A 26,564-nucleotide genomic window follows, 5' to 3' on the forward strand; every position below is an offset into this window, starting at 1 on the left:
CATTTTTTTTTTTTTTTGTATTTTTTTTACGATTTTCAGGTCTTTGTGTTGATTGAGAAGCTATTCTATTTTGTTAAGAAAGTGGAAAAAAAAAAAAGAGGCTCGTGCCTTTGTAAAGAAACAAAATAAAGTTTGTACTTGGTTTTTTAGAAGCTTGGTCCCGGCATTAACGTCTGAGGGGGGGGGACGGGGACGGGGCTGGATCCGGCCCCTGCGGGCCACTGGACCCTCTCGGGGAACCTGGGACTTGCGGGGTGGGCAGGGGAGTGCTGCCTGCACTGGGAATTGCAGGCAGGGAGCAGGCAGGAGGCAAAGGCAGAAGGATGCTGGCCCTGGCGAGGTTTCCCGCTGAGCGGCTGGGCTATATTTAAAGGCTCAGCCCTGCCTGCATGTGCTACGAGCGCGTCGGGGCTCAGCTCACCGCTGAGATGGGGGATTTGGGAATGGTTTTAGGGAGGCCGCTTGGCCGCGGGGGGCCGGGGTCAGGCTTTGTGTCCCCCCGACCCTGAGGATGGCACCCAGCCATGGGGGCACCCATCTCTCCCCATGGCTTTTTGGGGGGGGGGCACCCTCCAGTGCTGAGGACGCGTCCTCCACCATGGCCGGGCTTTGGGGACAGCGCTGGGTGGCCATCCCCCGCAAGCGAGGGTGACGGGAGCTGGCGACCCTGCGCCTCCGGCTGCCACCATCCCCTGTGCCATGCTGCCAGCGCGGTGCTGGTGATGTTGGGGACACCACCAGCATGGAGGGGACGTGTCCCCTTGTCTATAGGGTACGTGGCACACCCGGGGTTGGTATCCCATGGTGGCTCAAGGGTGCCCCAAATCAGCCCAGGACAAGATGCTAGGGGCCACCTGCCCTTGGGGACAGATTGGGGACACCGCAGTCCCACAATGCTCGGCTTTCCCTCCCCTATGAAATCCTGCTCCTGCCAAAAAGGGGCTGCCAGGGGCTGGGGACAGCCCCGAGGGGCTGCAGGAGCTCGCGGGCACCGACCCCGTGCCAACGGGATGCCATGACGGGGACGGTGACCCCGCGTGGGCAGTGCCACCCCAGGGACCCCACACCAGGAGGTGGCCCACGCCATCACAAGCCTTGCCGCTGCTGCAGCAGCAGTGCCATCGAGCCCCGTCCCCGGGGCCCCCCAGGAGCAGGCAAGTGGCGTAGGCAGCATCTGTGCCGGCAGCTGCCTGCCTGCCTGCCCTGCCCCGCGCCCGCCGCCGCCGTATAAATAGAGGCAGCGAGCGGCAGGGAGCTCCTGGCAGCCACCATGAAGGGCCTCAACCTGTTCTGCTGCTGCGTGGCCTCGCTCCTGCTCCTCGGCACTGCAGGTATGGCTGCTCGCCGGGCTGCGGGGTCCCCACGGGGCTGCGGGGTCCCCACGGGGCTGCGGGTGACCACTGGGGCTATGGGTGCTCACTGGGGCTGTGGGTACCCGTGGGGCTGCGGGTCCCCATGGGGTTGTGGGTGCCCAGTGGGGCTGCAGGTGCCCATGGAGCTGTGGGTGCCTGTGGGGTATGGGCACCCAGCAAGGCCGTGGGCACCCATGGAGCTGGGGGTGCCTGTGGGGCTGGGGGTGCTCGTTGGGGCTGGGGTGCCCATGGGGCTGCAGGTGCCCACAGGGCTGCGGGTGCTCATTGGGGCTGTGGGTGCCCATGGGGCTGCGGGTGCCTGCGGGGCTGCGGGTGCCAGTGAGGCTCTGGGGTGCCTGCTGAGCCCAGCCGGCACCCCAGGGCTGGGTGGGTGCCAGGAGGAGCAGGACGGGGTGGCAGGGGTACAGCCGTCCAGGCTCCCCGGCAGCTCTGCTAGGGCTGCAGTCACCCCACAATGTGCAGAGAAACACAGTGGGGGGCCGTGGCCAGGAGGGGCTGGAGGGGGTCACGGGCTGGGGTCCCCCTCCGGAGCCAGGGTGGGCACAGGGGCTGTGCTGCCGCCAACATACCTGGGGTCACTGTCACCCATAGGTGCTGAGGTGGCTTGGTTTTGGGCTGCGGGGACTTGGGGGGGCTGCCGGGGCACCCCGTAGTTGGAGCAGGATGGGGTGGGCTGTTTGCCCTGGGGGTCTCCCCCCCACCCAAGGACCTCCCAAGCAAGATAGCACTTTGGGTGGCCCCGGACCCCTTCCCCAAGCCGTCCTGTCCCTGCTGAGCACCCCTGTCCCCAGCCGGGCGTCCCTTGGGGCCGCACGGTGGGGCGGCATCATCGGTACCCTTGCTTGCCCTTGAGTTAATTTGGGCCGGTTCTCTGCCTGGCCAGGCTCCGGCGGCCGCGCTGCTGGGAGCGGGGTGGCTAAGTATGGAAACAGCCGTGTAAGGGGACACTGTGCTCCCTGCAGCCGGCCTGGCCCCCCCCGGCCGCTGGCCCCCCTGCGCTGCGCCGCCGCGGCCCCGCGCGCGGGCACCCGCAGCTGCCGCCTTCCAGCACCCGGCACCCCCAGCCCCGCCGAGTTTTGGCCTTTTAAGGGCATCTTGGACCATTCTTGTGAATAAAAGGGGTTTGGGGCCACCGACGCATCCCACCGGTGATGGGGTGACCTTTGCGGGGCCGTGGGTTGGGTCTGGGGATGAGGCGGGATGGGAAGGTCCTCTACAGGCATGGCTGGTGGCTAGTGCCACCCTAGGCTGGGCTGGTGACCCTGTGGGTCATCAGGGGCTTGTCACCATGGTGGGTGATCACTGGCCCAGCTCTTGGTTGTGCTGAGGCCGGCATGCAGACTGGCATAGCCCAAGCTCCGGCTGACAGTGAGGGAGCAGCCTGGGTGATGCCGTGGGACTGGGCACGGCGTTGGGCACCTGGTCACCAGCACCCTGCTCAGCCCAGGGCCGGGATGTCCCCGCCTTGGAGGAGGCTCCAGGGCCAGGAGTCGCATTGGGGTCTGCAGCCCCGGCACCGGCTCCAAAGGGCAGCTGGAGCCCCCCAGGTCCCCACCTTCGGTGTCTCCTGCTTATCGGGGGGTCCCGTATTTCACCCCGGTCCTGTAGGTTTGGGAAAAAGCAGTGGCACACCTCCCGCCCGTGGTTCTGCTCCATGGGGACTGGTGCCGTTTGCATGATAAGTTTTGCTTTTCCTTTGGTACCAAGCTGGGCTCTCGGACCCGGGCTCCTTTGGGGTGCAGGAGGTGGCTTGGGGGGGGATGTTTTCCCATTTTTGGGCCTTGTCTTCCCATTTAACTCCGCTTTGGTGAGGAGAAGGCTGGGGGAGTCCAGTGGCGAACCGGGAGCTTCACCAATGCATCGTGGAGGGGTTCAGTCCTGGGGGCAAGGGCAGGATTTGGGGTGGCTCCTCCAGCGCGCGGGAGCATGGCCGGGTTAACCATCCCGACCTCCACCTCGGCCCAGCGGGGGATCTCCGGGGTAAAGCTGCTCTTTTTTTGTGGCTACTGGCCAAGCATGGAAGTGGAGGGTCACCGCCCCGCATGGCAGAGTGGCTGCAGCTGGCGTTTGCTTGAGCCCAGCCGGGTTTCTGGCCACGGTGTCCCTCCGGGGAGGGAGGACAGGGACACACGGGGCTGTGCAAAGCTGGATCCCCCCTCCAGCAGCAATGTCCCTGGCTGGGGGAAAGTCGGGTCCCCAGGGGTCCCTGTGGCTGGCTGTGAGGGTGCAGAGTCCCCTGGCTCCCCGGCTGAGGCACCGTCCCCTCTGCCATGCACCACAGCGCCAGGACATGCTGCCAGGGCCGCAGCGCCTGGAGGGTTTGGTGATGCCTGGGGCTGCTGGGATCCTGTCACCACTCCCAGACGTCAGGGGTGGGAAGTGCCCTGCGCCCACACTCATGCAGCCCCGCCAAAACGGCCCATGGCCCACGTGGCTGGGGCTGGCAAAGCTCCCTGGCACGGCTGGGAGCCCTGGCGGGGGCCAGCACCCAACACGGGGCTGGGCGATGGCTCAGGGTGAGGGCACTCCATCCCTGCTCCTGCCCAGGGGAAGGTCTCCTTCTCCCTGCACTTGCACCTCGGGCAGAGCCCGGCCATCCCTTCCAGGCTGGGTGGCCGTAGTGAGTCCCTGTGGCCACCAGGAATGGGCCATGGGCACACTGGTGGGGCAGTGCCCAGCCACCGCACTCGACAGCTTTGCCCTGGGGAGCCCTTGGCCTCCTTGAGCCATTAGGACGAGAGGGAACGGCCTCAAGCTGCACCAGGGGAGATTTAGGTTAGATATTAGGAAAAACGTCTTCACCGAAAGGGTGGTCAGGCATTGGAACAGGCTGCCCAGGGAAGTGGTTGAGTCTCTACCCCTGGAGGTATTTAAAGGACAGATAGATGTGGTGCTCGAGGACATGGGTTAGTGATGGACTTGGCAGTGATAGGTTAACGGTTGGACTCAATGATCTTAAGGGTCTTTTCCAACCTTAACGATTTTATGATTCTATGATCACGGATTTGGGTGGGAGGGCTGTGCCAGGCTGTGCCGGCACCACCTCTGAGCTGGGTGAGGAGTCGAGGAAAGCCCTGGCACGCTGGCATCCTCCTGCAGCAAGCGCAGAGGGCACCACGGGGCTGGCACAGACCTCTCCTGGTGACAGCGAGCGCAGGCCACCGTCCCCAGGACTCCTCATCCTGCCTCAGCCTGGGAGGTGCCACCTCGGGATGGGCTCCGTCACCATGTCCTCATGGCATCTTGGGGTGTTCCCCCTCACCCAGGACAGAACACCTTGGGGTGGGCTCCACCACCGGAGTTGTGTCACCTCGGGTGGGCTCAGGACCCAGGACCCAGCAGCCATGGGGACTCCCCACCCTCACCATCCCAGGCAAATGCCCCCCAGGGTAACCAGCTTCCCCAGAGGTGGGGGAACCTCTGTGTCCCCATCCCACCCCACTGGACTCACTCCACCCCGCCCCAGCATCGGCACAACCACGGGCACCGCTGCCGTTGGGTGCGGGGGTGGCCACAGTGAGGCAAGGGGCTTGGGGTGCCGCAGGCACCCATGGATCTTGGTTGCTTGTGCCACCTACATCCCTGCCACACCCCTGGTACCTTGCCTGGAGGAGACCCCGGCCCCCGTGGGTGCCCCATCTCTCTCCTGTTGGCTGAGTAAAGCAAGGCAGGTGTTGGGGAGGTTGGCTGCTCTGTGACACCCTCCCCCATCAGCCATCCTTGTCCCGGTGTGTAGGTGACAGCCAGCAGGGCATGACGGCCGGGACACCTTGCATGTGCATGGCCCCAGTGGCACAGGGGCACCAATAGGTCCCCACGAGACAGCACTGGGCTGGGACGGCTGCACTGTGTCCGGGGACAACACTCAGCGGGCTGCACTCTTGCCACGTCCCTGCCGTGTCCCTGCTCGCTGATCCGCCAGCCCCACGCAGGCGCCAGCTCCCTGCGCTGGGAGCACGGGCTCACCGGGGTGCCGAAACCCCAGCCCGGCCGGCGGGTCCAAGGGTGACCGAATCGCTCATAAAATCGCCCGTTCCCCCGGCACTGCAGGAATAGCAGCAGGCCCTGGTGCCTTGGCAGGCCTCCGCCGGGCTATTTTCAGCTCGCGGGGACATTTCCCTTGTAAGTGATAGCCCAAGGAAGCCTGCGAGCTCGTGTGCCGGTGGGGGCTGGCGGAGGGGCCGGGGAGTCTCCAGCCGGGCACCCCGAGCCAGGCTGGGGTGTTGGCAGCGGCAGCACGGCCCCGGTGCCAGCCGGGCGCGTGGCTCGACCCTGCCCACCTCCCAGCTCGTGGGGGCACGTCGTGGAAAAGGGCTCGGAGCTGCGTGGCCCCATCCCTGTGCGCCGGCTGAGCTGGGATCCCCCGTCCTGCTGCTGGGGGTACGGCTGAGACCCCCCCGGGGCTGGGTACCGCTGCTTGGCATGGTCAGGCAGCACCTCTGCTTGGCCATTCCCAAGGATTTGAGGATCTTGTGGGACAACGGATTATCAGGCATTGACAAGTCCAAGGGGTCTCCCTGTCCTGCCCAGGTGACCAGGAATCCTTGGGATGACCAAAGAAGAGGGATGGGGAGTCTTCACCCGGGAAGACTCTCACTGAGCACATGGAGGATGTCCCTTGGGGCCACCGGGAAGCCCTGGGTGGGTTGGTGAAGCCTCCCATCGCTGGAGGCCCAGGGACAGGACCAGTGTGACCTCTCAGGAGTCCCTCCTCTGGGGGAAGGGGCTCCTACAGCCCCAGCCATGGCACCACGCTTCCCTCATGTCCGTCAGCATCCCCCCGGGCTGCAGACCCCCCCCAAGGGACACCGTGGGTAGATGTTCCTCGATGTACAGCGTGACATCTACCTGTGCCAAAATACACGGTGTTTTCTTGCTGTCTGCTCCCTTACGGCCCCAGATCTCCCTTGGCCAGGGAGTGACGAGTGCTTCATCTTCCACCGCCCTGATCTTCGTGTCTTCTGCAAGTCAGGAGTTCGGGTTTTCTTCCAGATCTTTAGGGTGGGTGCCCTGTGGGGAGACAGGCGAAAAAACACCCCGCAGAAGTGATTCCCCGTTTTCATCTCTCAATTTAGAAAGCTCCAAGCCTGGTTTTAATCCCTTTGGTGCCTCCTGGTGAGGCTTCTTTACCCTTTCTTAATCAAAATATCATGCAGTTCTAGCCGACTATTTACAGGAATCAAATCAATTTATTTATTTTTTTTTAATTAAACTTAAGATCTCCCCTACAAATGAGCTCAAGTTAGTCTGACAAAGCTGTTTCCTATACCCCTGCTGGGCTCCGCACTGAAAAACTGGAAAATATTTGGTTTTTGCTGGTGCCTTGGGATCACGAAGCCTCTGGGCTGGGATGCTGTGACCGGGTGTCCTGGGCTTTGGTGTGCACAAGGGTCTGGAGAGCCAACCCCATCCTTGGCCGTGCTCGTGCTTGTGTCCTTTGGGCTGCTTGAGCCACTTTGGGACGCTTTCCTCTCCCAGTCAGGGAAGGTGTTGGCCTGGCTGGCTCCAAACTGGTGCTGGAGCCAGGCTCCTGCCTGCCAAAGAGCTGCCGTGTGAAACGTGTGGGCCATAAAACACCGGCGCTTCCTCCGCGGGGCTCGGCAGCGGCACCGGGCTCTGCCGGGATGGTGCAGAGTGGGAAACTGAGGCACGGGAAGAGCAGGGAGGAGATGCCGTCCTCTGCCATGCGCCGGCCGAGTGGGTGGGCTGCAAGGCTGGGGTGCCCAGGCCTGAGCCTGGGTGAGGGGCACGGCCGCTGCTTTGGGCTCTGCCTCCCGCCTGGGAAGGGTTACCGGCTGCAGAAAGGTCAGGCTCACGGGGCTAATCCGCCTTGACTTACTTTTTCCAGCAGCCAGGCTGCTGGCTGGCAGCAGCACAGAGCATCGTAATCCCGGGGTGCTGCACCCCCTCCCTGGCAGACCCCTGCACGGCAGCCCATGGCCGGGGCCGGCAAGGGCCAAGTGTCACGGGGCTGCAGCTCCTTTGGGTCCAGCCGCTTTCCCTGAGGTTTTAAAGGGCTTCATCAGAACAAAGCACAGCCTTCGGGCTTCCTTCAGCCTTGCCTTTCCCTGAAAAGGAAGGGATAGACAGGTTTGGGGTGCGAGTTCCCCCCAAAACCCCACCAGGAGGACAAGGGGAGAGCAGGACTTGCAGGAGATGGTGGATAACTCCGCGCTGCAGGGGTTGGGATCCGGGCAGGGGAAGGGGGCGTGCGAAAAGCCATCCCCGCAGCGCTGCGCATCGCCGGCCCCACGCTCGGGGCTCCTATTTCTGCTGGAGGGGGAGAGCGTCCCTCCCAGGGCCACCTGTGCCCATCTGTCCCTCCTAGCCGGCCCCTGCCCTGGCGCCGTCCTCGGGGGCTGTCCCTCCTGGAGGACCCATTTTGGCACTGGGGTGTTGCCGTTCCCGTGCAGGGATGGAGGGGACACCGTGGCAGGGTCACGTTCAGCCTCCGGCAGCCATCTCCATCCTTTCCGCACGGGCTTTTCCTGGGTGCAAACCAGCTGTGGCATCCTGTGGCACGCAGAGCCCCGCCGTGAGCTCTCCATCACCACAGCTGTGCCCCAGGGTGCTGGCACCGCGGGGGAAAGGGTCCCCAGGTCCTGACAGCCCCCCCAGCCCCTGTAGATGGGCGTGAGATTTGGGGCCAGCGCAAGTCAGGGACCTGCTGGGAGGTCAGGTCCCCAAGAGGAGAGGGGCAAGGGCTCCTCTCCGATGCCACCGGGCTGCTTGGCACAATGCAGGGTGTGAACAAGGGGAGCCCCGGTGTCACTTTACACCGTGGCTGTCTCCACTCCCTCCCGGAGTCCACAGGGACCCGCAGGACGGGTCCCAGGTGCGGCCATCACCCTCGGCTGGCAGCGGGGCGAGGGGCTGGGGCCATTGGCCGAGGGGGCTGGGGCTTCGCCGTCTGCACCCCACTGAGCTGCTCCTTCTGATTCCCCCGTACAGTTGCTGGGCCGTATTTTTAGCCTCCGGCGGACGCGCGGAGGGTGTTAAGCCCGTAACCTTCGGCCCATTTCGCTGCTCATCGGCCGGCCATCTGCAGATCAGCACAATTTGCCTTGTGATGGATTTGGAGACCATGTAGGGGAAACAGGAGGGAGAAGGAGGTGGAGAGGGGAGAGGGACTTTATATAAGACCTTGAAGGTCACACAAAATAAAGCCCGTGACCAGCACATCGGCAGGAACATCCCAGTCGGAGCGCCTGGGGAATATTTCCCTTCTCCCATGAGGGATGGCTCACGGTGGGTGCTGGGGTGGCCGTTGTGTCTGGCCACGGTGGGTGACGGCCCCTCTGTCCCCCTGCATCGGGTCAGAGGGGACAGGCAGAGCCCGGACAAAGCCCTCGGGATGCGCGGGGTCTCCTCTGCCTGGTCCTGCTCACCCCCCACCCGCCTTGACCCTCCCCAAACGCCCGCCCGAGGAGCTGCACTCCCCTCCCAGCCCTCCACGTCACCGGATATTTTGGGGCCAAACTGAGAATATCCCCATCCCTGTCAGTCGAGGGGACCCTCAGGAGACCCAGGCTGGTCTCCAGGGCCAGGCAGGGGAACGCTGGCCCCCGGCCACTTGGGGCTTTGCAGGTCAGACGTAGCACCTGGCAAGCTGGGCACCCTGAGGGGTCCCAGGGGAAGGGGACCCATAGGAGAGGGGTGCTCTGGGTGGGAGGGAGGTGGGCGGGAGCTGCGTGGAACCCATCTCCCTCTGCTGGGAGCTGAATTTGGAGCCCGGAGGCACCTGCGAGCTGCGGGCCAGCAAGGGACGGAGGAGGTCGGCGAGGGCAGAGCAAGGGTGACCTGCGCATCCGGTTTCGGCAGGGCGAAGGGCCGCGGGGACGGCGGCGGCTCCGCCGTGCCAGGCTGCACATGAGAGTGACTGGAAACCCTGGCAGGCTGAGGCGTGCCCCGTCCCTCCCAGCTGCCTGCCGCTGGCACGGCTCGTCCCCCGGTGCGAGCCCGCCGCTGCCGCCTGACTCCCGGCTAACAGCACTGCCGGCCCCGGCACGGATAGAGATGCAACCCCTTGCCCGCATCCCCAGCCACAGTAAACTGGCTTGCAGTGGGCTGAGTGGCCTGGGCCTGGCACCGCGCCGACCTTGGCTCCGCTCCTGTGCTCGGCCACCGCGGTCCCCCATGGCCAAGCCCAACGAGCCCCAGCGCCGTGGTTTTGCCAAGGCCCTGCCAATTCTCTGCAGGACACATGGCCCCACGGCTCCCCGGCATGGATGCGGTGCAGGAGCCGGAGGAGAGGGCTGGCTGCCAGCCAGTGGGCCATGCCCCGCGCTGCCCGTGCCCAGCGCTGCCCGCTCTCCGCCCCGCAGCCTGGGTGGAGGTGGCATTTTTTTCCCGGTTGGCATCTGCTTGCCAGCTGGAGTACAAAGGAATTATTTTCCTCTGAAATGCTTCCCTGGTATGCAGGCATTAGACGTTTTGGGGGATTATTTAGACTAGCAGCAACTGTTTGTAACGGAGACAGTATAGCTGGTGATCTTTTATTTTTGGCACCCGTTGACTAATGTTAAATTGCAGTCGGAGGCCTATGGAAAATACGGATGGCTTCTCCCGGGCTGCAGAACAAACTCATTGTGTCCCCGCCAGCCGCACAGCGCGGCAAATGCTTTCCTAGTGAAGGGATGCTCACAATAAATAGCTCCTGAGCCCTGCTGCTGGGGTCAGGCCCTGCCTGCGCCCGTCTGCCTGCGGAAAGGCAGGGCCCTGCGCCGGGGAGCCCCTCGCACCTTCCTCCCCATCGCCCCTTCCTCCTCCTCCCTCTCGCCTAGCCACCCGCCGTGGCCGGTGCTGGTGATGCTCTCCCGAGGCAGGGCTGGGGAAGGACCCTTTTAACCTGCCAAGTGCCCGCAGCCCCTCAAGCTACGCTTTCCGTTATTCCTTTTCCCCCCCATTTTTTAGGGCTGCTTTGCCTCCTTCCTGCAGCGCTTCACGGCGGGCGGCAGCCACAGCCCTGGGCAGCCATGGCCAGCGCGGCCATAGGGCCCCTGCTAGCATCGGCTCTGCCCCCCCCCCCCCCCCAAACACCTCTTTGCACCCAGCTTCTTGCGACAGGGCCAGAAAATTGAGCTGGAACTAGAGAAAGTTTAGGAAAGAATTTAAACCTCTTGGTAACAGCCACAAATCTTCCCTCAGGGCCCCCCCCGGTGCTGACGGGGGGCTGGCGGGTGCCCCGGTAGCCACGCGCCGGCGCGGGTAAGACTGACTGAGCTGTTCTCATCGTTTAGAGCCACACGGCCCCGGCACGGACCATGTCGGCGGTGCTGCCGAAAGCCCCTTGCCAGCCGCAGAGCCCAGGCTGGAGGAGAAGGCAGCCGACGGCAGCCCTGAGGAGGACCAAGATGGCAGCCCTGCCAACGCCTCCTTGCCTGGCATGGCTGAGGAGGGACGTGGCAAGGGGGAGGAAGAGCCAGCGGGTGGCCTGAGTGGGGACCTGGGGCCAGGGGATGGCCAGCTGGAGGAGACCACCATGCAGAAGGGCCAGGAAGGGCCCGGTGAGGATGCCATGCTGGGCACCCCTGAGGCAGCACATCATGAAGGGAACCACCGGCCTGGCCCTCAAGATGGCTTCCATGCCCAGGAGGATGAGGAGCCCAGCAGCAAGGAAGGAGCCTCTGAGGAGGAAGGGCAGCCTGGGGAAGAGAAAACGGAGGAGCCAAGAGCAGTGTCTGCTCCTGAGGGGGGAGAAGAAGGGGGTGAGCAGAGCTCAGAGGAAGATGATGAGCAGGAGGAGTCTGAGGAAGATGAACATGGCGAGTCTGAGGAAGATGGAGGTGAGGAAGAGTCCGAGGAGGAGGGAGAGTCTAAGGAGGAGGAAGAGACTGAGGAAGATGGTGCTGGGCCAGCGGGGCCAGAGGACAGAGCTGAAGGGATTGACAAGGAGGCGGCCGGCCCTTCGGGCAAAAATGGCCGTGGCAAACCAGCAGCTGCCGGCAAGGGAGAAGCCAGGGATGGCCCTGCCAGCTGCCATCACCCACCCTGCGGGGATGCAGAAGACCCCGCAGCAGCGGTGGAAGACCCACCGGCAGCAGAAGACCCATCAGCAGTGGTGGAAGACCCACCAGCAGCAGAAGATCCACCAGCAGCAGAAGACCCGCCGGCAGCGGTGGAAGACCTGCCGGCAGGAGAAGACCCACCGGCAGTGGTGGAAGACCCCCCTGCAGCAGAAGACCCCCCTGCAGACAAGCCATCACTGGCAGAAACAGAGAGCCCACCTGGCCACAGCACCCACCCTGCTGCTGCCGAGCCCCGGCACAGCCAGATAGGTTGGAGTCTTTTCTTGTCGGTGTGCTGTAGCAGCGAGAGTGACCTACTATCAACCCCCGGCGGAGCTGAGCTTGGCACATTAAACCGCGCCTAGTGCATGGCCCTCTCCTAACGCTTGTGCTTCCTATGCCTGCCCCTAACTGCTGCACAGCTGGGCCGGCCACGGGCATCGAGGGTGCAGGCAGGAGCCTGTGGACGCCTGCGATGCAAGCGCTCATCGCAGAGATACCAAAGCTGGCCGACATTTCCCTCGCTGCACTTTAAGCCCATGATTTCTTCTCTGGGCTGTGGACACGGATAAGATTTTTAACACCCAGGCCCCTTTCAGCACCCACAGACCTCTTAAAGGCTCTTTATCCTCCACCCTCAGAGTCCTCCAGACCCCTGTCTCTCTTGGTGCGTGCTGCCTGGGCTGGTGGGTCTCTTGTCCACCAGCCCTTGCCTTGTAGGGAAGACGTGAAGAGCTAATTCAGACCGATGAGTTGCCGAAGCACTGTCTCTGGCCACGTTCGGTCAGTGAAAGGCTAGCTAAGGAAAAGGGACACCCCCCCCCACGATTTCCTAGAAACGCTTGTGGACTTTGGCCCACGGGTTGGGCAGCGACCTTTGGACCCAGCTGAGTCTTTTTCTGCTTTCATCTGTAACGTCCCAGCTCAAAAAGTTCCCATTTGTGCCGAAAGGGAAACCCAGTTTGGTCTCTGTGGCTTTACTTGGCAAGTCAAAAGGTCTTCCTCAGCCCAACGCTCGGTAGACACTCAACACAGTCCCAGGGCTTGGCGGTGTCCCGCTTGGCCCAGGCATCCCCAGCCCAGCCAGGCAGCACACTTCTGTCCCCAGACCTGTCCCCAAACCCCCACTGAAGCCTGATCCAGCTCCCGATATCAAAAAGGACTTGGAGCTGCATGGGGCCCTTGGTGTGCCAGCACCTCCAGGGCGAGGACACCTCTGTCTCCCTGTCTTGGGGACACCGGGGTGCCTACCCCAGGCAGAAGCAGTTGCCTCAAGCTCCCAGGGCCTGGCACAGAGCCATGGGGTCCCCAGTGCCACCCCGAGCCAGGGCCCCACGCAGAGGGCTCCAGCCTGATATAGGGGCAGAGGTGGGAGAAGCAGGGGGGAACGATCCCGCTGGCAAAGGCGAGGCAGCTGGGATGGGTCAAACTGGCCAGTCTCTCAAGAGCCAGCCCTAGCCTTGCACATCCTCATGTCTCTGGCTCAATGTGCAGTTTTTGGGGGGAGTGGGCAGATGGAGAGGCAGAGCAGAGTGCGCCCGCAGTCGAGGCTTAGCCCTGGAGGAGCTGCAGCTGCCGGGGGAAGCGCCGGGGCAGGCAGGGGCCCCATCGGGCAGCAGGTGCCGTGCGTGCTCGCACTACGCCCCAGCCCTGGAGCCCCTTCCAGGCACGTCCTTCGCATTCCCCGCGAGCGGCCAGCCCTCGCTCCCCCCAGAGACACGGCGTGCCTCCCTCGCCGGCCCCTCCTCGGAGCCAAGCAGTTGCCCACGATGCTTCCCCCAGCAGCCACAGCCCTGGCAGCCTCCACCAAGCCTCCAGGAGCCTTTGCAAAAGAGAAACCGTGCGGCACGCCAAAGGCAACGGCAGCTGCTGAGGCACCCGGTGGGTCCGTGGGCTCGGGGGGTGCGTGCTCCCCCATGCCCTCTCCCTGGCAGTCGCTTGTGTGAGCTCCCGTGTGGATTCCCCCCTCCAGCCGTAACAGGTCTCCTTGCCTTTTTCCTGCAGAAGAGGTTGAAGATGCCAGCGAGCCGACCAAGCGCGACCGGTCCCACTTGGAGAGCACCCTCAAGCTGAACGAGGACAAACCTGCCGATGATTTCTCAGGTGAGGGGGCCTGGGTGGCACTGAGCCACGTATGCCTTTCTCCTTCAATCCACGCGATCCCTGTAGAACAGGTTCCTCACCATTCTGCTGCACCAAGAGCACGGATGGGTTTTTCCTTCCCTAGAGTGTTTCGGTTTTAATCTTACTTCTCGTAGGTCCAGCAAAACCATATCTTCAATAAGAGGCCTTTTGCTGCTCTTGGGTTAACGTATTTCAGGTATTTTAAAGACAGCCCCAAAGGTGTACAAGAATTAGGAGGCTACAAGATGCGGATGGTGAATCAGCCCAAGCCAGACACATCCCTGCCCAAAGAAGCCTGGGGCAACTTGTAATAATGGGTTGGGATTTTTATTCCAATTATTTATTGGGTTTTGCTATTATAAGGCTTGCTTCTGCTGGCCCCACAGGCAGTCTGGACAGGAAAGAAAGCAATAAAAGCCATCTGTGGAAAAAGCTCCTTCTTTCTTCTAGCAAGCAGCTTAGGGGTTGTGCCAGGGGTCCCTGGCATCGGGGTGGAGGGCTTTTTGGGATCACGGGTGTTGAGTGCTAAACCGCATTAACGAGAGATGTTCCTTCCATCAGCTGCTGGCACGTGCAAGTCTGGCAGCAGATGGGGACAGTGCCCAGCAGGGGAGGGGCATCAAAATGCGTGACTGGGATCAGTTTGGCCAAGATTTCAAGTGTGAGCCAAGTCCCTTGATCCACAGCTGAGTCACCCTCAAGATCTGCAGCAAATGCCCGGCAGCTTACCTAGGAGGGACTCAACCAAGGTGGTGGGGTTTGCCTTTCACCCGTCCGCATGCTTCTGCCCTTGCAGGAATACTGCAGCGGCTGAGGAAGATCTACCACTCCTCCATCAAGCCCCTGGAGCAGTCCTACAGATACAACGAGCTGAGGCAGCACGAAATCACAGGTAATGCCACGGGCACCGGGGTCTCCAGCACCATCAGGTCATTGGGATGCAGATAACAGCGCAGAGAGCAGATCGTGGAAAGGCTCGGGTAGTTCGTCTTCCTTTGCAGCTTCCCAAGAAGGCCACGAACATGCTGGGCTTAGAGGCCGTGCCCTAGTGAACCCAGCGGCAGGCATTCCTGCATCTGCCTTAGCCCATCTGCTGTCAGGATCATCTGCGTAGGCTGAGCATTGAACCCTGCCTGCTTCGGGTCCTCCACCTGCTCAACATCAATGCCCTGTACCCCTGCCAAGCAGAGATCATGACCCAACGAAACAGGCTTGGCAAGGAAGCTTAGGACCTCTCAAGGCTGGGGATGAGCTTCCTGGGGGTGGCTGGAGCTGGCACCCTTCCTGCTCAGTACAGGACACAGCCATGCGGGCAGGGCATCCCTCAAGCTCGGCAGCCTTCACTCACCCTGGCAGTTAGAGTTGCCACCCCTTGGCAATTACAGACACATTGGACCAGGTGAGCAGGTCCCCGTGGCCACGGACATTGGCTTGGGCTGAGCCCCAGCAGTACATGTGTCCCTCCAGAAGAAGAAAGTGCAGCCCTGGCCTCAAAGATGCTCGCAAGCTACAGGAAGCTCTTGTGACCCATATGACACAAGCAGACCCATTTTCCCAGCACAGGTGGCTCAAGGCCAAGTCTGAGGTCCCTGTTCACCAGGGTAACTCCCCTGTGAGCCCCGACTCCAGCCCTGTCCTGAGCCAGGGCCAGATGCCCCCTGTGCCTTGGCTGGGCAGGCAGGGGATGCCCGAGTCCCTGCTGCCTGTGGGCTGTATGCCCACATCAGCGTCCTGCCAGGGCCCCTCCTTGTCCTAAGTTCTGCCTCTCTCCCCAGGCGTCCTCTGGGCTTTGGCCTCGCACCCCCTGCGGCCATGGCCTCCCTCTTGGTGAGGCAGGACCCAGTTACACCCTCCGCACCACACAGACCTTCTCTTTGCAGCTGGGCTCCTCTGCTCCACCAGCACATGGGTCCTACGTTCATTTGGGCAAACCCCTGGGACAAATCCCCTTAGAGCAGGACCCCTGTTTTCTAGACACCCCCATTGCAACTCCTAAATTAGCATCAGACATTTTGTAAGCAGGCTTGAACATCTCCATACCCAGCCGGCCCATCTCCAGCTCAAGGCCAGTGGGGAGAACAGGGGACCCATGAGGCAGGGACAAGGCTGTAGAGTCCTCAGCACCAGTCCAGATCCTGTCCTCTCAAGACACAGAGCACCCTGGACATCATCCACCACCCACCCGCAGGGGTTCTGGAGGGGGCGTTTGTAGGTCCCATTGAACACGAGCCATGCCCAGCTGCCTCCCACACCAGCCCCGTGTCGCTGCCTGTGCCTGCCTCGCTCTGTGCTGCTTGCCAGCAGCTGGGGACCACGATCTGCTTGCCATGGGGGAGAGCAACTGGGAGGGTCACAGCAACACGCCATGCTGCAGCCAGCACAGGAGGGGTGCGCCACGGACCCTCACCCCCCAGCTGCTGTCACCCACCCCGTGTGCCGGCCTGCCCCCTCCCTCACGCAGCCAGCACGGCACAGCCACGTGCCATGGGACGGAGCACCGTGAGCTGTAGGGCCAGCACCCCGGTGCGCAGCCCCACAGCCTCTTCGGCAGCGGCACCGTGCAGCGAGGAGGGCCCAGCCATGCCCTGTGCCAGCTGTCCCCATCCTGGAGCTCACAGATTCAGCAACACCCTGACCTCCTCCCCAAGCTGCTTTGGTCCATGTTGGTGGCAGTGCAAGCATCAGCATTTACTGTCAGCTCATCCTGGGATGCTGCTTAGGAGAACATTTGGGGTTACAGGGGCAGCTGGTGAGCTCCCAGCCTCTAACGCTCGCTTCGCCATTCAGTGCCAGATGCAGCTCCCAGCACACTTCTGTGCTCAGGACATCCCACCCTGCCCTTCGGCCATCCCATACCCGAGCAGCCACCTCCCTGCTCCCTTTTTGGGAGGAAGCAAGCCTTCCTCAGGCCCCTGCTGCCTTCCTCCCGCCCAGCTCCTGAGGAACAGCCACCAACCCTTGTGTTCTCCCAACCCAAGGCCACTCTCAAACCCAGCTCCTGAGCAGGACTCACCACAGACAGCAGCTCCCGCTGTTCCTCAGCCTCACCTCACAACTCTCCGCAGCCTGTTCTCCTTCACCCCAAGGAACAACCATCCCTCACTGACAGTCCCCCAGGCCAGCTCCCAGCATGAGCACCCAGCTCACCCTGTGGTGTCCCACACGGCACCCTCCCAGCAGCACAAATGCAATCCCAGAGCTGGTAACCCATGGTCGCAGCTTCCCAGCACACACCCTACAGACCAGGGAAGGGCACACGGACACCGCGTTGCCTGCAGCCCTTGTCTCAACCACAAGAGGCCCTGGTCATACTCTCATCAGAGATGTTTCTCCTACCACCAAACTCCTTGAAGCACCTCTGCCACCCCAACCATACCCTGGCACATACAACCTCAGCCTGGAGATCTAAAGCCCGGCAGTTTGCCTTTAATAATCACAGATCCAGCTTTTCCCAATCCCTCATTAGCAGTGTAATTAGAGAAACCTGCAAATTAGTTAGAGGGTTGACCCAGGGATCCCCTTTGACTTTACAAGGTGAGGATATGGTGGGGCTGAGGGAGCCTTCTCAGCCGCTTCCTCTGCATGGTGGCCCTGTCCTGAGCGGGTTCATCACATCGGTGGTGCCCCTGCAAGCCGGGAGATGCCCCCAACCTCTCCCCCTGTGCCCACCGCCGTGGCAGCGGGGAGGCTGGAGGGTGCAGAGCTGCCGGCTCAGCTGGCCGGGAGGAGCGGGACAGCTGGGAGAGCGGCAGGGCAGGCCTGTCATGGAATATGTATGACCTTTGGAGGTGTAAGCCAATATAGAGGGGTGCCGTCGCAAGCACCTTCGCCCCTCCATTACACGGCAGCCCTCCATTTTGTCTCCCTTCCCATCGGCTCCGCTCGCGCGCACCAGCCGGTGTAATCCAAGGAGCCCCTCTGCTCCCCGCAGCTCGCAAAAACACCCGGGGAGATGAGTGCCACCTGTCCCGGGGGAGCTGCGACCGCCACCGTCAACCTAAGACCCTGAATTGTTGGGGTGCATCCCAGAAAACTCACCCCACACCCCCTGCTTACAGCGTGTTCAAGCCTGGCAGGTGCCATCCCCTTTTCCCCGCCTGCCGCCCTCCCGTGTCTCCGCTCTGCCATCCCACCTGGGTGCGTGCGCGCTCCGGCTGGGTCCGCCTGTCTGCTTGGTCACCCCATAGGGACCGTCCCTAGCTCAGGGGTGAGGGACTTTCCCGGTCTGGTGATGGGAAGCTTGCTTTGAAGTCGTGCCTGTTTGTGGTGTATGCTGGTGGCCTTAATTACCGTAAATGCGCTGATTAGCATGTCCGTATAGGGAATGACTTCCCAGTTGCCATCACCAGCCACCCTATGGCTGGATACGGGTAACCACACCACTGGGGTGGTCAGGACACTTGTCGGGGTTGGTTGCTGCCTTAACCACAGCTTGTTGGGCTCTGTTTGCTCGGTGAATGTTGCTGGGGAAGGCAATAACTCTGCTAAGCGGGGCAGGAGGGTTGGGGCGCTGTGTCAGATGCGGCAGCTCTCCTGGGGCTGCTCCCCCAAGCCGCATTCCCGGTGTGCAGGGCAGACTGGGGTTTAGCGCTTGTCCTGGTAGCTGCAGGTCTCGTTGCTCACAGATTGTAACTCCTTCTCTCCTGCTGGGAATGTGGCCGTCGCTGGCTTTTCCTGCCCACGAGAAGGCCAGGGCCAGTCTTCAGCTCCCTCCTCGGCCTGGGCCAGACCCAGGCAGCCGCATCCCTCCTTCGACTCACGGTACCTTTTCTCTCTCCCCGTGTCCCCTGCTAACAGCTTACCCTGGACGCACCCTGGGCTCCTCTGCCACAGGTTGGTATCGCTGCCTGCTACCTGCATGCTGCCAGCGCTGCCTGAGCTCTTTGCTGGCCTCAAGCTTTCCTATTCACCTATTCACACGTCCCAGGCACTGAGCAGACCCCGGTTATCGGCATCCCGTGGCACCCGCTGGAGCCGGCGTCCCTGGCCCTACCAGAGCTCGGCACGTGTCGCTTCACTCGTCTGTCCCCAGCCTGACTCTGTGCACCCCAGCTCCCCCAGGCTTTGACACCTTTCCCTCTTGGGTTAAGACTCAAGAGGCTGCGTATTCCTCTAGCGATGGTTCAAAGGCGTTTGTGGTGGACCTGTGGGTCGATCTCCCACCCACGGCGTGAACCGGAGGAGCCCAGCAGATAGCCCACCCTGCAGGGGAGCTCTTCCCACCCTTCACCCTCCTACATGCAGAAACTTTCCCGAACGTCCACCCTTGATCCTCCCTGGCTGCAGTTTAAGCCGATGAGCCCGCAGCAGCTGTCCCGGTAACACAGGCTGGCCCCTGCGCGGCGGCCTCAGCCCCCTCGGGAGCCAGAGCTGGCTCCTCTCCCTGCCTGTCCTGCTCGGGGTGCGCTGCCAGGTCCCCCCCGGAGAATCAGGAGATGGGAGACGGGCCAAGAAGCACCAGCGAACACCCAGCCCTTCCCCCGGGTCCGGTGCTGGGCCGTGGGGACAATGTCCCTGCTGCGATATGAGGCAGGGAAATCCCATCTTCTGGCCCTTCTGTCCTACCCCACGGCCCCGCTGCCGGATCCTGCCAAAACGGGCTCCTCCACACCCCGGTCCTGAACGCGGCAGAGCCCTGCCAGTGCCTGGAGGGCCTCTGGCTCCCTGTCACGCCAGCGTGCCGGCAGCGGAGAGGGTTGTAGATATATATAGCGTATTTCGATAGCTGTCTTATCTGCATCTCTAGCTGCAGGCGCACACACGCGTGCGCGCGTGCTGCTTGCGTGGGCGTACGCGCGCGGGGAGCACGACGCGGAGGCAGGCGCAGGCGGTCTGCAGCCACGTGTGGCTTGTCCCTCCGTCTGCGGGCACACGTGCTGTGCGGATACTCGCGGCTTTTCGCGAGCAAGCTGGCCAGCCCTCCAAGGGCCGCCGGGCAGCGCATCCATGCCGTAGGCAGAGCGGCCGGCGGTGTTTGGCGTACAGGGACGGGGTGGCAGCGTGGGCAATGCTGGAAGAGTCTCCCCAGGTGTTTTAGCCTTCCCGGGTCAGTTGAGGACAGAGCAAGACCTTTGTGTCCGTGCCTCAGTCTGAACAAGGAGAAGAAGGAGGTTTTTCCGCGTCCTCCACTTTGCCTAGCGTCCTCAGGACAGACTGGCACAACGGGGGGTGAGCCGACACCAGGCAATTCTGCCGGCCTTGAGGACAAGGAGGGAGAATACCCGGCCCAGCGTTAATCCCAGCCCAGAGCAGCAGTGCTCCCATCCAAGGGCAGCCTGGCGTTGCAAGCAGCATGGAAAAACCTCCCAGAAAGCCGCTGCTCTAGGAAAAAAAAACCTTTTTGGGCATCCAAATTGCTCCTAGCTCAGAGCTGAACAGTCCAAGACAAATGCCGGCTCTGCGGAGGGAGACGTGACCTTCCTGGCCTTGTTTGCCAGGTGCTTTGCGGGATCACAGCATGCTCTTTTCCCTGCAAACCTGGCAGCTTAGAGAAGCTGTGTTTTAAGCTGCTGTGTTTTAAGCAGGACCACCGATGAAGGGGTGCAAGGTTTGAGGACCTCCCCGGCTTGCAGGCAGGGTCTGATCATGCACCAGCATGCGACCGCTTCTGCGAATGCCACTGGGACGTGCCTGGCTTGAGCTGGGATGAGCTTGAGCTGGGGTGAGCTTGAGCTGGGAGCGAGGCAGGCTGGGCTGGGAGCGAGCAGCCACAGGGTGGCTGGAGAGAGCTGCTGTGATGGAGCTGCTGTGATGGAGCCGCTGCCACCCCTGCCCTGCAGCAGGCAAGGACCGGCTCTTTTTACCCCTGGCCAGACCATCAAGGTGACCCATATCGGTGCTGAACAGACAGAGCGGAGGGACATAGCAGGGACAGATGTCACCCTCCTGGGTGGGAGATGCTCTCTCGTCCCCCAGCCCCATGCCCCGGGCAGCAGCAAGGAGGGCCCATGCATGGCCTCACATCCTTGGAGCTGCTGTGCTACCCAGAGAGCTGCAAGGATCCCGTGCTTGGCACTGCCCGCAAAGCCCGTGGGGTGCCAGCACCCCGTTCCCAAAGCAAGGGGTGGAGATGGGCTCGGCGAGCTGTCGGTGACGCGGCAGGGGGGCTGCCGGCGTCGCTGCCTGCCTCGGCACAGCGGGGCAGAGGTGGGGATGCGAAGTGGAGCTGGGGCGCGCGGGCTGCCTGCGTTCACACAGCCACGCCTGGCCAGGAACCTGTTACGAAAGAGCACGCGGGGACCCGCCTCAACCCTCTGGCACAACATCACAGGGGATCATCATCATCATAATCATCCGAAACCCAATTAAAGCCGGCGAGCGAACAGAGCAGCAGCGATAGAGTGGCACAGAGGAATGATTAATAACAAAAGTCCGAGGTTTCAACATTTGTTTTTGTACCGTGTGAGAAGACGACGTTGGATCCCCGTGGCTCGCAGGCAGGGAGCAGGCAGGGAGCAGGCAGGGAGCAGGGCCGTCCCCCAGTTCGCATGTGGCTGCCCTGCTTTGGGGAGGAGGGTTGAGCCGCAGCTGTGCCCCATGGAGAGATGTCCCCGGGCCATTCCCGTCCCCAGCCGTGACATGGTGGCCCTGCGATGGGGAGATGCAGGCAGGAGGAGGCTGGCACGCCCTGCCCGACTCCTGCACCCATGCACAGATGGGTTCGGTGCGGACCTGCCATGCAGTGCTCTCCAGCACCCTTGGGAGCAGGAGCTCAGCGCCACATGGGCTTTGCGGCTCCCCTGCCTTGGAGATGGATCCCCAGCTTGCTGGAAAGCTGCTGGCTCCTGTGTGGGCAGCAGCCACGGAGCAGCAGGGTCTCCCAGCCACCGCGGGGAAAATAGCTCTGCTTTAGGAGTGGGGCCAAAGGGAGGGTACCGAGGGCCGCATGGGTCCCCCAGGGGACCCTGGGCCACAGGGGAAGGCTCAGCTCTGGCTGAGGGACAGCAGCTCCCAGCTCCTCCAGTGGCATCCAGCCCCTCCTCTGCCTGGACTCCTGCCGGCAGCAGCGGGACGGAGCCTCTCCCACCCTGAGCACAGGATGGGGACGGGGGGAAGCTAGCAAGCCCCTGCTGCCGGGCACGTCCCCGCCTAGGGCAGACGCCCCGGGGGCTCTGCTGGGTTGATGTCGTGGCAGGGTGGCTGCAGCTTGCTCTGCCCTCTGCCGTCTGCCACCGCGGTTCTCCTGGCACCGGCTTCATCTGGCTACATCAGTGCTGGTACATGAACGGGGACGGGGAAGGTTCCCACCAACGGGAACTCACTCATCCCGTTTTTACTTCTATTTCTGGCCTGACTTGGGCTTGAGCTGACTAGCAGGCTCCCGGCCATCCTGGGCACGGCTTGGGGGCTGGCACAGGCCGGGGGCTCCTCTGGCTCTGCCGGCTGCCTGCCCCGTGGCCTGGGGGCTGGGGAGGTCCAGCAGTGTGGGCACAGGCTGATTGCACGAGTCCTGCTCGAGCAGGGATTGCTCCTGGGGCAGTGGCCGCGTGTGTCCGGCAACCTCCGAGCTCCCAGACCGATAGCGTGGCGTCAGGACAGGTCCTTACGGGCCCATCGCCAGCGTCCTTGAGCCCCTTAGCAAACTGCAGGACCTGCAGAGCGTGGGATGGGGACTGTAGTTCATTCTCCTCCTGCCTTTCCCCAAGCCCAAAGCAGGGACCCTCTGCTCGACCGGAGGGCTGGGAGCCACGACCTGAGGGGCAGATCCCTGTGAGGGTATGGTGGAAATGCAACGCAGGCAGCCGGCCCAAGGCTCGCACCGCGCTTACCAAGCACCGCGCCACAGTGTTGCTCCTTAAACCACGCCAGCTCCCTTTGCACGAGGCATTCGCCCGGTTGCAGCATGGCCACCTCCTTCGCATGTCCCGTGCTTTGCGGCGGCTGCCTTCGAACAACACTCCCCCCCCAGCCAGCCCCAAACTCACTTTGGCTAAACCAGAACCGAACCAAGACAAGGTTTAAAAGACCTTCAAATCATTCTGTAGTCTAAGGAAGACTAAACCTCAGAGAAGGTCAGACAAGGTTTGCTCTTGCTGCAGCGAAATGGGGTCTCCTGCAGAGCATGGTGACGTCCCGCTCCTGCAGACACCGGGGCCGGTCGCTGGGCGATGCCTTGGCTCGCGAATGGCTGGTGGCCCCAAAAGGGTGGCTGTTTCCCCGGCAGCATCACCGTGCCGCTCAGATGGGATGCTCGTTACAGCCGGGAGTTAATCGCGCGGCGGCGACGGCTATTGTTTCTTCACTTCCTCTTGTTATTTCCCCTCTCCGCAGATGGGGAGATCACTTCCAAGCCAATGGTGCTATTCCTGGGACCGTGGAGCGTCGGCAAATCCTCCATGATAAACTACCTCCTTGGGCTGGACGACACTCCCTACCAGCTCTACACAGGTACCACGCTCGCCGCTCCCTCCCTGCTCCACCGAAGGTGTGCTGGCACCTGCATTTCTGCACCCGCGCGGTCAGCAATTCCTGGCCGCATCTCTTCGATCCCTCCCCATTACGGCAGGGAGGTTGTGCTCAGGTGGCCAAGAGGGCCAGTGGCATCCTGGCTTGTATCAAGAATAGCATGGCCAGCAGGACCAGGGCAGGGATCGTCCCCCTGTACTCGGCGCTGGTGAGGCCGCCCCTCGAGTACTGTGTTCAGTTTTGGGCCCCTCACTACAAGAAGGACATCGAGGGGCTGGAGCGTGGCCAGAGCAGGGCAACGAAGTTGGTGAAGGGTCTAGAGCACAAGGCTGGGGAGGAGCGGCTGGGGGAGCTGGGGTTGTTTAGTCTGGAGAAGAGGAGGCTGAGGGGAGACCTTATTGCTCTCTACAACTACCTGAAAGGAGGTTGTAGCGAGGTGGGGGTTGGTCTCTTCTCCCCAGTAACAAGCGATGGGATGAGAGGGAACGGCCTCAAGCTGCGCCAGGGGAGGTTTAGGTTGGATATTAGGAAAAACGTCTTCACCGAAAGGGTGGTCAAGCATTGGAACAGGCTGCCCGGGGAAGTGGTTGAGTCTCCATCCCTGGAGGGATTTAAAGAATGGATAGATGTGGTGCTCGAGGACATGGTATAGTGAAGACTTGGCAGTGACAGGTTAACGGTTGGACTCGATGATCTTAAGGGTCTTTTCCAGCCTTGACGATTCTATGATTCTATGATTCTCTGAGGTTGTGATTGGGGTCCATGCCGCCCAGCTGCGGTGCCACATGGAGGGAGAGGTTCCCTGCCGTGGCACAGGGCCTGTCCGCCCTCCCTGGGGAGGAGGAGGGCATCTCACCCTGCATCATCCCCATCCCGCAGCACAGGGCTCACCGCCTCTGACCCCGACCACGAGAGCAGCGATCACGTCGCAAGGGCAACTCACCCCTGTATTCTCACCTCCTCTCCTCACGTGGAGCCAATTAATTCACCCTCCCAGGAGAAAAGCCATTCCCCTTCCCTCCTCCCTGCTCCTATGGATGTCATCTTGCAGCTGAGGGCAGATGTCCGTGGCCAGCTCTGTGCCGGGGTAACGAGGGCTCCCGGGAGGTGGTTCTCCAGGGCGCCTTGTGCAGTCAGGCCACTTCCAGAACAACCAGTCCCCGCAGAAAACAGCCCTGCTAGCATGTTCTCAAGAGGTTTGGCAAGAATTTCATGGCCCCGCTGATTGCCTTCCCCTGGCATCTCTTGGCAAGCGAGTGATGCTCCTGAGCTCCCCGGCTAGTCCCAGGCCAGCCCTGTCATGTCCATTGCCCGGCATGGATTTCACAGCTCTGCTGCTCCTCTCGTTGCTGGGCAGGGGCAGAACCCACCACCTCCGAATTCACCGTCATCATGCATGGCCCCAAGCTGAAGACCATCGAGGGCATCGTGATGGCTGCTGACAGCGCCCGCTCCTTCTCACCCCTGGAGAAGTTTGGGCAGAACTTCTTGGAGAAGCTGATAGGGATCGAGGTGCCCCACAAACTGCTGGAGCGAGTCACCTTCGTGGATACGCCAGGCATCATTGAAAACCGCAAGCAGCAAGAACGAGGTAGGGGTTTCCTGGGTTCACCTAAGGGACTCCAGAAAACGTGTCATAACGATGTGAGATGACAAAGATGGCTGAAGCACAACGGGGAAGTAGGGCTACAAAAGGGGTCTTGCGTTGGAGGGGATGGTGACGTTCGTCTGCCCATGGCCCATGGCAGCAGCTGGGGCCTGGGGAACATACCCGACTGTCATCAGCTAGAGCAGCCGTTTCTGCTGTTGGAGGTGTGACAGTCAGGCGTTTTGGCAAGGTGTTTCCTGGGGACTCCTCGGGCTGTTGATTGCCTGCCTTGGCTCAGCATTTAATGCCCTGTTTGTCACCCTTGGAGCCAGGCTTTGCCGATGGCTGGTGCTAAAGCACCATCCCCACAGCACCTGGGATGCCAGGACAGATCAGCTGGGCTTCTTGACCCACTTGGTGCTCACTGGGGAAAGCAATGATGGGGCCGATATCTGCTCACAGGAGCAGCGGGAATCTGTGGCCAGCAGCAGGGAGAAGGAAGGTTTGGAGGTGAGGTTGAGGGAGACACGCGGGCCCAGCCACACAGGGATGGGTTTTCATGCCAAGAAATTCTGAAGTGCTTTCAGCACATGAGAAACAGGTTCTGGGCTGCATGGGAAGTCCGTTGTGTCTCACACCCTGTCCAACCCAGACGGGGCGTGAGACCTGGCAGGCTCAAGGTTTATCTATGCCTTGACCTGAAGGGACTCATCCTGTGCTGGCCATTTCTGCTGGATTTCTCTCTTTCCTCTCCTCAAGGTTACCCGTTCAACGACGTGTGCCAATGGTTCATTGACAGAGCTGATCTCATCTTCGTTGTCTTTGACCCTACGAAGCTGGATGTGGGCTTGGAGCTGGAGATGCTGTTTCGCCAGCTGAAGGGCCGCGAGTCTCAGATCCGAATCATCTTGAACAAAGCTGACAGCCTGGCCACCCAGGAGCTCATGAGAGTCTACGGTGCCTTATTCTGGAGCCTGGCTCCTCTCATCAATGTCACGGAGCCACCCAGGGTGTACGTTAGCTCCTTCTGGCCCCAGGAGTACCATCCGGATACCCACAAAGACCTGTTCCTCAAAGAAGAGATATCGCTCCTGGAAGATCTCAACCAGGTGATCGAGAACAGGATGGAGAATAAGATCGCCTTCATACGCCAGCACGCCATCCGGGTGCGCATCCACGCCCTTTTGGTCGATCGCTATCTACAGACCTACAAGGACAAAATGACCTTCTTTAGCGATGGAGAACTGGTGTTCAGGGACATTGTGGAAGATCCTGACAAGTTCTTTATCTTTAAGTCCATTCTGGCAAAGACCAATGTCAGCAAATTTGACCTCCCCAACCGCGAGGCTTACAAGGACTTCTTTGGCATCAACCCCATCACCAGTTTTAAGCTGCTGTCTCAGCAGTGTTCCTACATGGGAGGGTGTTTCCTAGAGAAGATCGAGAAGGCCATCACTCGCGAGCTTCCCGATCTCTTGGGAAGCATCGGCTTGGGGAAGAAGCCCAACGTTCTCTCCTGCGACATCACTGGCTGTGGCGAAACCCCAAAGAATCGCTACAGGAAGCCCTAAGGTGTTCTGTAATATAACCATCCACATGTTCCTACCGGTGAATGAGCTTATGTCTTATCTGTCCAAGAAGCCACGGTTTGTTAACCCTTTGAGTGCCACACTGGCAAAGGCTACTGTACGATGAGGACTTTGAGTCATTGACATCGATGGCAGGGGAAGATGGGTGGGCATAAGAAAGAGAATAAAAACTGTGAATTCCTGACATTTTATCTTTGTTCTTTCGAGTAGAAGGCAATGTTTAAGCTGTAAGTATGAGCAATGCACGGTGAGCTAGAACTGTAGCTGCTTTTTCACTGGTGCCAAGAATGCGTGAACAGGAATTTCAACCTCTGCATCCCCGAAGCCGGCAGGGAGCGAGACCGAGGGCTCGACGTGTGAGCACAGGGGAGAGCGGTGACACGCTAACCCGGGGCATCACCGGCAGCCCCGGGGGCAAAGCGCTGGGCAGGGAAAGAGAGGCCAGGTCCCGGCTGCTGTTTTCAGGCACAAACATCCT

At 61.7% G+C, this 26,564-nt stretch overlaps 1 protein-coding gene across 2 annotated transcripts; it reads left to right on the forward strand.

The window, feature by feature from the left end:
• Positions 1-1,270: 1,270 nt before the first annotated feature.
• SRL (sarcalumenin) lies at positions 1,271-26,259 on the forward strand (the record flags this gene model as incomplete). 2 transcript variants are annotated; one of them, XM_082312129.1, is made up of 7 exons in its annotated part: positions 1,271-1,331; positions 13,385-13,483; positions 14,301-14,396; positions 18,302-18,337; positions 22,775-22,891; positions 24,267-24,500; positions 25,257-26,259. In XM_082312129.1, the coding sequence occupies 7 exons, from the start codon at positions 1,271-1,273 to the stop codon at positions 26,066-26,068; spliced, it is 1,455 nt and encodes a 484-aa protein (XP_082168255.1). In that variant the 3' UTR covers positions 26,069-26,259. The 2 variants fall into 2 exon arrangements, with proteins under 2 accessions (XP_082168255.1, XP_082168256.1); XM_082312130.1 differs by lacking the exon at positions 18,302-18,337.
• Between the last annotated feature and the right edge of the window lie 305 nt (positions 26,260-26,564).

Source organism: Platalea leucorodia (assembly GCF_965183815.1).
Source record: "Platalea leucorodia genome assembly, chromosome: 5".
NCBI classification, from domain to species: domain Eukaryota; kingdom Metazoa; phylum Chordata; class Aves; order Pelecaniformes; family Threskiornithidae; genus Platalea; species Platalea leucorodia.